Source organism: Rissa tridactyla, chromosome 2 (assembly GCF_028500815.1).
Source record: "Rissa tridactyla isolate bRisTri1 chromosome 2, bRisTri1.patW.cur.20221130, whole genome shotgun sequence".
Taxonomy (NCBI): Eukaryota; Metazoa; Chordata; class Aves; order Charadriiformes; family Laridae; genus Rissa; species Rissa tridactyla.
Genome location: NC_071467.1, coordinates 1,455,020 through 1,466,060, shown reverse-complemented (window position 1 = coordinate 1,466,060; position 11,041 = coordinate 1,455,020). Strand labels below are relative to the sequence as shown.

Below are 11,041 nucleotides of genomic sequence, written 5' to 3'. Positions count from 1 at the left end.
AGGAGGGAGACAACGCGCCGCATCCACAGCGCGGGCCTCCTCCCCCCGCCTCCTTCTCCACTGTGCAACAGTCAGAGAGAAGCAGGGAGGGGGAAAAGCAGGGAGGGAGGAGGGGGAGGCGGGGAGGGATTTTGGGAGAGGGGATTCTCCCCCTCTCTCAGAGTGGTACAACCCAAACCCCGTGGCAGAGCTGCGGGGACGAGTCCAACAGGGCACAGAGAAAGGGGGGGTGGGGGCGGCACGAACTAATCGCTGAGGGAAGGAGGGGTCCGCGCATGCGCGCTGCGCTCCGCCCCGCCTCACCGGCCGGCTCGGGGCCGGAGCGGAGACAAAGGCGCCGCGCCACCCTCCCCCCGCCCCTTTTTCCCGCTTTCCCCCGGTTATAACGCGCCCCGCCCCCTCCCATCCCGGTACCGCGCCGGCCCATGGCTACCGGGGTTGCTCTATGCCCGGAGGGGAGCCGGAGGCGGGTGGGGGTCCGGCCGGTATGGCGGGTGGGCGTCGTGGGGGTGGTAAAGCGGGCGGGGGGGTGTCGGTGAAGATGGCGCTGCGGCGGGCCTACTCCATCAAGGACAAGCTGCAGGCCATCGAGAGGGTGAAGAAAGGCGAGCGGCAGGCCTCGGTGTGCCGGGCTTTCGGGGTGCCGGGGGGAACGCTGAGGGGTTGGCTGAAGGACGAGGCCAAGCTGCGGTGGTTCCTGGAGCAGTTGGGGGGCGAGGTGGGGACCCAACGCAAGAAGATGCGCTTGGCCAACGAGGAGGAGATCGACCGCGCCGTCTACGCCTGGTTCCTCGCCCTCCGACAGCATGGCGTCCCCCTCTCCGGACCCCTCATCCAAGCCCAGGCCGAGGCCTTCGCCCGGCAGATCTACGGCCCTGAATGTACCTTCAAGGCCAGCCACGGCTGGTTCTGGCGCTGGCAGAAGCGGCATGGCATCTCCAGCCAGCGCATCTACGGCGAGGGCGGTCTCCCCGCCGAACCCGAGCGGGCTCCTGCCACCTGCCCCGACACCTTGCCGATGCCGGCCACCGATGCCAGTGGCTACGGCGACGAGCAGATCTACAACGCCAATGTCACCGGGCTCTACTGGAAGCTGCTGCCAGGACAGACCGGTGAGGCAACGACAGCACGGCGGCGACCGGCTCCCCGAGAACGGGTCACCGTGCTGCTGGCTGCTAACTTGACCGGCTCCCACAAGCTCAAGCCGTTGGTGGTGGGGGGCCTTCGCGATCCCCCCAGCCTCCGCCATCACAACCAGGACAAATTCCCCGCTTGCTACCGCTACAGCCCTGAAGCCAGGTTGGGGCCGGCGCTTCTCCGGGCTTGGTTCTTTGAGGACTTCGTGCCGGGTGTCAAACGCTACCTGCGGCGGAGCTGCCTGCAGCAGAAGGCTGTGTTGCTGCTCAGCTCCCCACCGTCCTCCTCCGGGACGGGCCCCGAGGAGTCCCCACCGCTGCAGACCCCTGACGGCTCCATCCGTGCCCTCTTCCTCTCCAAGGGCCCTGCCGGGAGCGGCTCGGCCGGAGGAGGTGGCCGAATCCCGGCCCCGTTGGAGCAGGGGGTGGTGTCCACCTTCAAGCAGCTCTACAAGCGCGAATTGCTGCGCTTGGCTGTCTCCTGCGTGGCCGGCGGCGCTGGTGGCCCCATGGACTTTGTGCGGTCCTTCCTCCTCAAGGACATGTTGTACCTGGCCGGTCTCTCTTGGGACCTCATCCCCCCTGGCTCCATCGAGAAATGTTGGCTGCTGGGCTTGCGCGCCGCCTTCGAGCCCCAGCCCGGGGAGGAAGAGCACGGAGACCCCCAGCGCGGGGAGGAAGGCGGCGGGGACAGCAAAGTCTTTAGTGACCTGACCCACCTGGCCGCCTTGGCCTACAAACGCTTGGCTCCCGAGGAGGTGGCCGACTGGTTGCACTTGGACGATACAGCCCCGGGGACGGAGGAGGACAATGGGGAAGAGGATGCTGAGGAGGAAGGCTCTGGGGGCTGTGGGGCAGAGGAGGAGGAGGAGGAGGCAGCTGCCAGAGATGAGGATGGCAGAAAGGGTGGAGAAGGAGGGGATGGCTTGCTGCCCACGGCTCGGGAAGCCATCAAAGGTCTGGAGACGGCGTTGCGCTGGCTGGAGGGTCAGGACCCCCGGCAAGTGGGGCCGCTGAAGCTGGTGCAGCTCCGCTCCCTCATCAGCATGGCCCAGCGGCTGCACCACGGCGGCAGCCCCCATTCCTAGGGCAGGGCCAAGAGCAGACCTCTTGGCTACCAACCGCCCCGCTTGGGCTCGGGGGGGACACGGGGCTGGGGACACCCCGGTTGTCCCAGAGGGCTGGCGGTGGAGGTGCCAGTTCCCCTCACCCCTCCATCACGGGGCTCAGGAGGCCCCTGGGTTCCCACGGCTACAAGGGGGTTACAATTTAGGGCTAATGGGATTTTTTTGGAGCAACAACCCCTCCGTACGTTGCGTATTCGAGGGTTGTTCCTCACCTAAGTATATTTAGGAGGTGCTATTTTTTTTAAATCCCATGAGACTGAGCGGGGGTGGCCCCCTGGTCACTGGCACCAGTAGAAGGGGATGGATGTTCCCCCCACCCTGCCCAGTCCCCCCAGTGCTGTGGGGAGAAGAGGTGAAGGAGGGACCTGCTTGGCATCACTGCGAGGAGCCGGGATGATGGGGGAGTTACACTAGGTAATTCCTCGCTTCTCAGAGCAGGGCTGGACAGGGATCACTCCCGGGGGGGCCATAAGGCAAACGTTCTGCCCTGGAAGAGGCTGGTGACACCCTTCCCGCTGCCAAAACAGAGTCCTGTTAAACTGGGGAGATTTGGGACTGGTTTAAGACAACTTTCTTCATGCACTGGATTGGTGGCATCCAAGAAGCTGTCGGCTCCCCCAGAGAGGGTCACCTCCATCATTCCCATGACAGCCCCGTGCCCGGGAACACCCAGACCACGGAGACCTGCTGAAACAGGTACCATCATCCGAGCATCCTCACGAAGCCGAAGGCTGTGGGGATGGGGTTTGAGGTGTCCGTCCCCACCCCGGAGTTTGCGGGGTGGCTGGGGGCTGGAGGACATGTCTTGCAGTGACGTTTGCTGGCGTGACACGCGTGGCGAGTTGAGACGGGAGCGGGGAGGGCTCCCAGCACTGCCTCGAAATGCTGGAGGCATCAGATGTGAATTTAGCAGCTCTTGTCCTGATTTTTAATAAAATTTTAGCCTGCTTAGCCAAATTATTGAAAGGAGGGAAAAAAAAAAAACCAGCCCAACTCATCAGTGCTGCCCTGTCAACAGGCAGCTTGGGTGTTTTTACTTGTCGCGTCTTTGTCTCATAACTTCAGAGTTTATGGAAATTAAATGGATTTTTATTCCCGCTTTGGGGTTGTCTTCTGTAAACGGTCAGGCGGAGCCATCCCAGCGGGGTTGGGGGTGGCACAATGGGGACCTCCGTGTGGTCGTGTCCTCTTGGGGGTGGCCTTCTCCATCGTGTTCCCCACCTCTCCGCAGCCCATTTAATGCTGCAAAGCCAGGCAGGCGCCCGAGCTGCTGCAGCTGCTCCCCAAATTGAGTTTTTTACTTGCTGATAAATGAGTCTGCTGGGGAACTTAGGGAGCAGCAAGAAAAAAACCAAACAAAAACACACAAAAAGTCAACTTTGAGGTTTGTCCTTTCAGATCATGAAACTCCACTGCAGAACCAATGTCAAGAAAAGCTTGAGATTAGGGGAGAAAGGCACTTTTTTCCCTCCCCACAAACCCAGCCAACCTCAATTTCTGCTGTTCAGCTGCTGCCAGGTTTACACCCAGCATCCTGCGTGATGCCTCACCCGTTTCAGGCTTCTCCCTTAGCTGTTACCCACTCAACGGGATGTAATCATGAAAAACCACATTTCTGTTTGCAATCTTTTGCACCAAAGAAACCCTACAAAAACATTTTGGAGCTTAGGATGTGGCTCACTTCAAGTAGTAGTTTGTGAATTAAAGGAGTTTTTGGTTGTTTGAGAAAAATGTTGCCGAGCTCTGCAGAAGGTACCGGGCTGGAGGTCTTTGCTTCTCGTGTAGGTCAGCTTGGGTGCACTTGTGGCACTGTTTGGTCTGGTTTGGGGACATGAGAACATCAAGTCATTGAATGGTTTGGGTTGGAAGGGAACTTCAAAGATCATCTAGTTCCAACCCCCCTGCCCTGGGCAGGGACACCTCCCACCAGACCAGGTGGCTCCAAGCCCCGTCCAACCTGGCCTTGAACCCCTCCAGGGATGAGGCAGCCACAGCTTCTCTGGGCAACCTGGGCCAGGGGCTCACCACCCTCACAGCAAAGAATTTCCTCCTCAGATCTCATCTAAATCTCCTGTCTTCCAGTGTAAAACCCTTCCCCCTTGTCCCATGGCTCCCCTCCCTGCTCCAGAGTTCCTCCCCAGCTTTCCTGGAGCCCCTTTAGGGCCTGGAAGGGGCTGGAAGGTCTCCCCGGAGCCTTCTCTTCTCCAGGCTGAAGCCCCCCCAACTCTCTCAGCCTGTCCTCCCAGCAGAGGGGCTCCAGCCCTCCCAGCATCTCCGGGGCCTCCTCTGGCCCTGCTCCAACAGCTTTGTGTCTTTCTTGTGCTGTTGACCTCCAAGCTGGACACAGTACTCCAGGTGGGGTCTCACCAGAGCAGAAGAGAGGGGCAGAATCCCCCGCCTCGCCCTGCTGGCCATGCTTCTTTTGATGCAGTCCAGAATATGTTTGGCTTTCTGGGCTGCCAGTGCACATTGACGGCTCATGTCCCATTTTTCAACCACCAGTACCTCCAAGTCCTCCGCAGGGCCACTTTCCATCCATCCATGCATCCATCCCCCAGTCTATATTGATACTGGGGATTGCCCCCACCTAGGTGCAGGACCTTGCACTTGGCCTTGTTGAACTTCATGAGGTTCGCGTAGGCCCACTCCTCCAGCCTGTCCAGGTCCTTCTGGATGGTATCCCGTCCTTCAAGCAACTCAACCACACCACTCAGCTTGGTATCACCTGCAAACTTGCTGAGGGTTCACTCAATCCCACTGTCTACATCAGTGATGAAGCTATTTAATAGTATTGGTCCCAGTACAGACCACTGAGGGACGCCATTCATTACTGGTTTCCACTTGGACATCGAGCCATTGGCTGTAACTCTTTGGACACAGCCATCTGGCCGATACCTGATCCATCTAACAGTCCATCCATCAAAACCATGTCTCTCTGATTTAGTGGCAGGAATGTTGACTGGGACCATATCAAAGGTCTTACAGGTGTCTAGGTAGATGACATCTGGAGCTCTTCCCTTGTCCACCAATGCAGTCACTTTGTCATAGAAGGCCACTACCTTCGTCAGGCACGACTTGCCCTTGGTGAAGCCACGTTGCCCTGCCCTCTATATGTTTCAATGTGTCTTCCAGGAGGACCTGCTCCATCATCTCACCACACAGGATGAGATGCCTTTCTTGAAGGCAGGAGTAAGCAGTGAGGTAGTAGCAATAACTTACTTGCAGTGACCGCTGGCTTTTTTAATAAAATTAATGGAATTTAAGCCATTTTTGTTAAAACTAGCACTTAGCAAAATGATGATGGTCATCAGCATCCTGGCTTTAGGGTTGAACATGCCACTTCTCTGAAAGACAGCCTGAAAAGCCAAAGCTGAAAAGCCTTTAGGAGGACATGTGGAGATGGGGAATGGGCAGGGGCTGGGGTCAGCCGTGTCATGAGTAGTAGGGCTGGATTTGGCCAAGGCTTTTTGGCCATATATGTCAAAGAATGGTGTGGAGGACACAGAAGACATGGAGAAGAACGAAATTAGACGGTGGCAGCATTTCATATTTCAGAGAAATTGGCGGAATCACCTTGGAGGGGACAACCTGGGGACATGTAGGGACAGGAGAGGGATAAAAGCAGGCAGAAGGAGGACAAAGGAGCTACCAGGTGGCTTGGAAACCTTGAGGACCACTGCTTCCTTGCGCCATGTAGGTGCTGTGTGCCCCTTCCCTGGCTACACAACGAAGCGTAGAGATGGGCAGGAAAGACGGGCAGGCTCGAGCTGCATCTCCAGCTTTTGTGCAGCTTTGCTAATTAATTAGGTGCCTCGAGAAGGTGCCCAGGGAGGTCGTGCCTTGGCATGACCTGGCAGTGCTGTAGGGGCTGTGGCATCTGTCTTGGCTTGGTGACGGCATCCCTGAGGACAGGGTCAAAGCCGTAGGAGCTGGAGGAGCAGCATCCAGCTGTTTCACCAGCGATGTTTTGCCTGGAAAAGAAGCCTTTCATCTTCAAAGCAGCTCGCAAATTATCACTAATTGCATCCGTGCAGGTGCCGAGAGGCAAATGAAGCTTAATTAGTGTGTGCAAAAGGCTCAGATCCTCTCCAGATAGACGAGCTTGGAGTTGCTCCTCCCTTGATGTGCAGCACCCCAGGGCTGAGAGCGGGTCTGGGCTTCCATCCTGCTGCCTCGTTGCCGGAGCAAGACACATCTGCAGGACCGTGGGGCGATGCCGGTGCCTGGCCGGGCTGGGAGGTGGAGGTTTTTCATCTGGTTGACTTCTCACCCGTGGTTCTGGGATGTGGACAGCAGTTCCATGCTGGTACATGTATCTCCAGAGCCGAGCAGAGGAGCAGGCATCGGTGGCCACGTGTAACCCAAGCACCGAGCGCCCCTGCTCAGCACCGAGTTGGGAAATCAAAGCCTTTTCTCCCCACTTCTCAAGGTCCTTTGGCATCCTCACGGCACCTCCAATGGTCCTCACCACCTGTGACCGCCCTTCCCAGCCCCAGCAGGCTTGATTTAGGATCAGCCCATCCCCAAAACCCTGTCCCCATCCCTGTCCCCAGTGTCATACATCCCAGCAACGCACTGGTGAGCATAGAGCCAGCGTGGCATCAGCTCCATCCCTGCTGGCCCAGGGACCCATGGCTGTCAGCTCCCCATGGAGGTGACCCCGTGCTGGGTGCAGTAGTCCCCCAGGACTGAAGGGACCAGAAAGAGCCAAACCTGCCATTGTGCTGCCCACATTTATTCGGTCCCAGCTCTGCAGAGGTAGCACGTGGCGTGGACACGGGTCCACACCATCTCCCACCCCCAGCCAGGGTCTCCCAGGGGTGTCGGGGTCCCTGAAGGGCTTTGGTCTGGTCCCCATCGCCCCTCCTGCCCCACGAGGGATGGAGGGGGCTGTTCCCCAGCCAGGCTGCTAGTCCTCGGCCACATCGCATGCCCGGTTGGTGGCCGCCTCCACGGCGTTCATGACGGTGGCTCGCAAAGCACCCTTCTCCAGCTGGTGCAGCGCGTGGATGGTGGTGCCCCCGGGCGTGCAGACGTCTCCTCGCAGCTTCGCCGGGTGCTCCCCCGTCTCCAGCATCATCTTTGCTGCACCCTACGGGGAACCCGGGGTGAGTCAAGACTGAAGGCGACCTCCCAAACCTCCCCTCTCTTTGCAGCATCCTCCCATCGCCCACACCCCCTGGTAGGGGACAAGGCGCCGAAGCATCCGTCCCACCACCATGCCCTTCGCTATCTCCTGGTGGCCTCATCTTTGGTTTCAAGAGGGGAAGCTGAGGCAGGAGGCCATTCGACACGTCCTCCCTCGCTCTGCCACCCTGCTGAGTGCCGCAGAGCCCAACAGCAGTGACGGGGTGCCCAAGCCGGATGGTAATTGGGGGGCAGGAGGGACAGGAGCGATGCTGGGTATCCCCGAGCGATGACGCCGACTCACCAGCAGCGTCTGCGCCGCGATCCTGCTGGCCAAGCCGCCCGGCATGCCCATCTTCACCGCTCCCTCTGCCAAAGCTTCGGCAAACAGGTAGACCTGGGGGAGAAGAACATCGGGGATGAGCGTGGTGAAAGGGGAGACCCCAAACCCCAACCCCTTGCAGGTGGGATTTCTGCCGGCGTCCCGTGTCCCACCGGTGAACGGGTGCCCGTGGGTGCTTACGTAGGCCACCCCGCTGCCGCTGAGGCCGGTGTGGATGTTGATGTAGGATTCGGGGACCTCCTCGCAGAGCCCACAGGAGGACAGCAGGCTCTTCAGCAGGGTGGCTTCCCCGTCACCGGCACCGCTGCCCCGGGCGAAGACCATCGCCCCTGCCTGCACCACGCACGGCAGGTTGGGCATGAGCCGCAGCACCTTGGTCCCAGCAGGGAGAAGCTGGGGAGACATAGGGATGGGAGAAGGGTGCCAGCTCCAGGGAGTACCCAAGGGTGCCCTGAGACACCGGTGGGTATCACCCATTGGGGCTGGCAGAGAAGTGTGGTCCATGGGGAAGGACCTGGGGATGCAACCCAGGTGGAGACAGAGCCACAGCGGCGTGTCCTTCTCCATGGGCCTGGGTGCAAATGGGAGGAGAAGGAGAAGGAGAAGGAGAAGGAGAAGGAGAAGGAGAAGGAGAAGGAGAAGGAGAAGGAGAAGGAGAAGGAGAAGGAGAAGGAGAAGGAGAAGGAGAAGGAGAAGGAAGGAGCCTCACCCGCTGCAATGTCTGGAGGGTGACACCGGCCGCCAGCGAGACAACGATGTGGTGGGGTCCCACGGCAGGACGGATCTCCTGCAGGACGCCTGGCAGGATGTGGGGTTTGGTGGCCAGGAAGACCAGGGTGCTCTCCTGCAGCACCTCCAGGTTGCAGTGCGTGGTCCGGCAGCCCGACTCCTGCCCACGGGCAGGGAGAGGTGTCACTGTCACCGCCCCTCCCATCCCTAGCCACCCCCAGGGGCAAGGCACATTCACGTGCGGGGACACGGCTTGGGGACCCACTCTGGCCACAAAGCCACCAAGGATTTCACCCAGACTTGGGAATGATGAGCCAAAGCCCTGCATGGGGGAAAAGGGTGCCCCAAAATCATGGCGAGGAGCACCCCAACATGCCTCCCACCTCCATGGCCACCAAGCGGGGTGGCTTGTCACCCCATGTCCCCACTTACCCTCCAGGCATCCAGGTTTTTGTCCGAGGGAGCGCTGGCCAGGATGCTGCTGGCTGGCACCTTTCCTTGAGGAACATGGGGACCAGGGTGAATGGCCGGGGTGGCCCCAGGGCAGTGGGGACACCCCAGCGCAGCCCGGGCACCCCGATCTCAGCTGGGATGTAGTCCCCTCCTCCAACCTTAGCCCCATCACCCTGGGGGACATGGAGCAAAGGGGGACAGGGATGGATCCTGCCAGTCCGGCTGGCACAGACACCCCATGGCGACAGCTGTGGGCACCCAGTAGAGCCACGGTGCAGTGACAAGGGAGGTGATCCCAAACCCAGGGACCATCTCCCGGCACATGGGCAGGGCTGTCCCCACACTGCGCTACAGGACAGGGACAACCAAGGACACCTGGGGAGGAGGGACAGGGCTGTGCCCCCACTATCTGTGGGGCAGGGACCTCGGCGAGGGGGACGGGAACAGGGCTGTCCCCATGTCCTCACCCTGCTCTATGGGGTAGGGACAGCATGGAGGGCAGGGACCCGGGGGAGGGGGACAGGACAGGGCTGTCCCAATGTCCCTGCACTGCTCTATGGGACAGGGACCCCACAGAAGGGCAGGGACTCCAGGGAGGGGACAGGACAGGACTGTCCCCATGTAATCTATGGGGCAAGGATCCAATGGAGGGCAGGGACGCTGGGGAGGGGAGCGGGATGGGGCTCTCCCGATGTCCCTGTGCCGCTCTATGGGACAGGGACATCATGGAGGGCAAGCCCCCCAAGGAGGGGGGCAGGATCGGGCTGTCCCCACGTCCCTGTGGCACTCTATAGGGCAGGGACCCCACGGAGGGGGACAGGACAGGGCCGTACCCGTGTCCCTGCCCTGCTCTATGGCACAGGGACATCATGGAGGGCAGGGACCCCAAGGAAGGGGACAGGACGGGGCTGTCCCCATGTCCTCACACCGATCCATGGGGCAAGGACCCCATGGAAGGCAGGGATGCCAGGGAGGGGTGTGGGATGGGGTCGTCCCCATGTCCCCACATTGATGTATGGGGCAGGGACTCAGGGGAGGGCAGGAACAACGAGGAGGGGGGCAGGACAGGACTGTCCCCATGTCCTTATGCCACTCTAAGGGGCAGGGACCCCATGGAGGGGGACAGGACAGGGCTGTTCCCACGTCCCCACACCGATCTATGGGGCAAGGGCCCCATGGAGGGCAGGGACCCTGAGGAGGAGGGCAGGCCGAGGCTGTCCCCATGTCCCCACACTGATGTATGGGGCAGGGACTCAGGAGGGGGCAGGGACCCCAGGGGCGGGGGGGGACAGGACAGAGTTGTCCCCGTGTCCCTGCACTGCCCTACGGGACAGGGACACCATGGAGGGCAGGGACCCCGAGGAAGGGGAGCAGGCCGGGGCTGTCCCCACGTCCCCACGCCGAGCTATGGGGCAGGGCCCTCCGGACCGAACCCCCCCGCCCCTACCTGCCCGCAGCAACCCCCGGGCCAGGCCGCCCGCCATCCGCCCGGCGCCCACGAAGCCCACTCGCAGCTCCGCCGCCTCCATCCCTTCCGGGCCACGCCCCCTTTCAGGCCACGCCCCCTTGCCTCGTCCCCCAAACCCCATTGGCCCGCCCTCTACCCGCCCCGCGGCTCCCATTGGTGGCGCCGGGCTATAAGGGGCGGGGCCTGGGAGGGGGGCGGGTTTCTGCGCTGGTGCTGGAGGCGGCGGGGGGGGCGGGGGTGGGCAGCGACGCTCCGGTCCACGCGTGGGGTAACTCTCTCCCCCGCCCCGGGGAAAGGGTTGGGGGGGACATGGGACAACACGGTCCCCAGCCCTCCCCATTGGCCCGGGGCTGTGGCCAAGGCCTCTAACACCCCTGGGTGTACTGGGGGGGGGGGGGGTAGGGGTGTGCCATGAATGGGGTGGGGTCCCCCAAACCTGTTGCTGGTCCCACCCCCTTCTCTTCGCCTGTTGGGAAGGAACGGGGGTGGGGGGCACACGGCATGGTCCCCAGCCCTTCCCACTATCCAGGGGCTGTGGCCAAGGCCTCTGATATGTGTATTGGGGGGGTGGGGGGTCCCCCAAACCTGTTCCTGGTCCCCCTAACCTGTTCCTGGTCCCCCTTCCTTCCCTTCCCCTATGGGGGAAGGGGGGGGGGGC

The 11,041-nt window shown here is 61.3% G+C and overlaps 2 protein-coding genes across 2 annotated transcripts; one reads left to right on the top strand and one right to left on the bottom strand.

The window, feature by feature from the left end:
* Window positions 1–535: 535 nt before the first annotated feature.
* On the top strand, window positions 536–3,354 carry TIGD5 (tigger transposable element derived 5). Its single transcript, XM_054192278.1, has one exon. It carries the CDS (start codon window positions 542–544, stop codon window positions 2,222–2,224), a length of 1,683 nt encoding a protein of 560 aa, XP_054048253.1. The 5' UTR covers window positions 536–541; the 3' UTR covers window positions 2,225–3,354.
* Window positions 3,355–6,977: 3,623 nt separating this feature from the next.
* PYCR3 (pyrroline-5-carboxylate reductase 3) lies at window positions 6,978–10,458 on the bottom strand. The gene is made up of 6 exons (XM_054192281.1): window positions 10,363–10,458; window positions 8,895–8,959; window positions 8,443–8,622; window positions 7,914–8,126; window positions 7,695–7,787; window positions 6,978–7,355 (listed from the first exon to the last, which is right to left on the bottom strand). The coding sequence occupies exons 1-6, from the start codon at window positions 10,442–10,444 to the stop codon at window positions 7,173–7,175; spliced, it is 816 nt and encodes a 271-aa protein (XP_054048256.1). The 5' UTR covers window positions 10,445–10,458; the 3' UTR covers window positions 6,978–7,172.
* Between the last annotated feature and the right edge of the window lie 583 nt (window positions 10,459–11,041).

Excerpts from the sequence above, each read along its gene's own strand:
- PYCR3 (XM_054192281.1), bottom strand. The coding sequence starts at position 10,444 with ATGGAGGCGGCGGAGCTGCGAGTGGGCTTCGTGGGCGCCGGGCGGATG. Across the intron at positions 8,960-10,362 it reads CCGGGGGTTGCTGCGGGCAG|GAAAGGTGCCAGCCAGCAGC; the intron begins GTAGGGGCGGGG and ends ATGTTCCTCAAG. Across the intron at positions 7,356-7,694 it reads TCGCGGCGCAGACGCTGCTG|GGTGCAGCAAAGATGATGCT; the intron begins GTGAGTCGGCGT and ends GGTTCCCCGTAG.
- TIGD5 (XM_054192278.1), top strand. The coding sequence starts at position 542 with ATGGCGCTGCGGCGGGCCTACTCCATCAAGGACAAGCTGCAGGCCATC.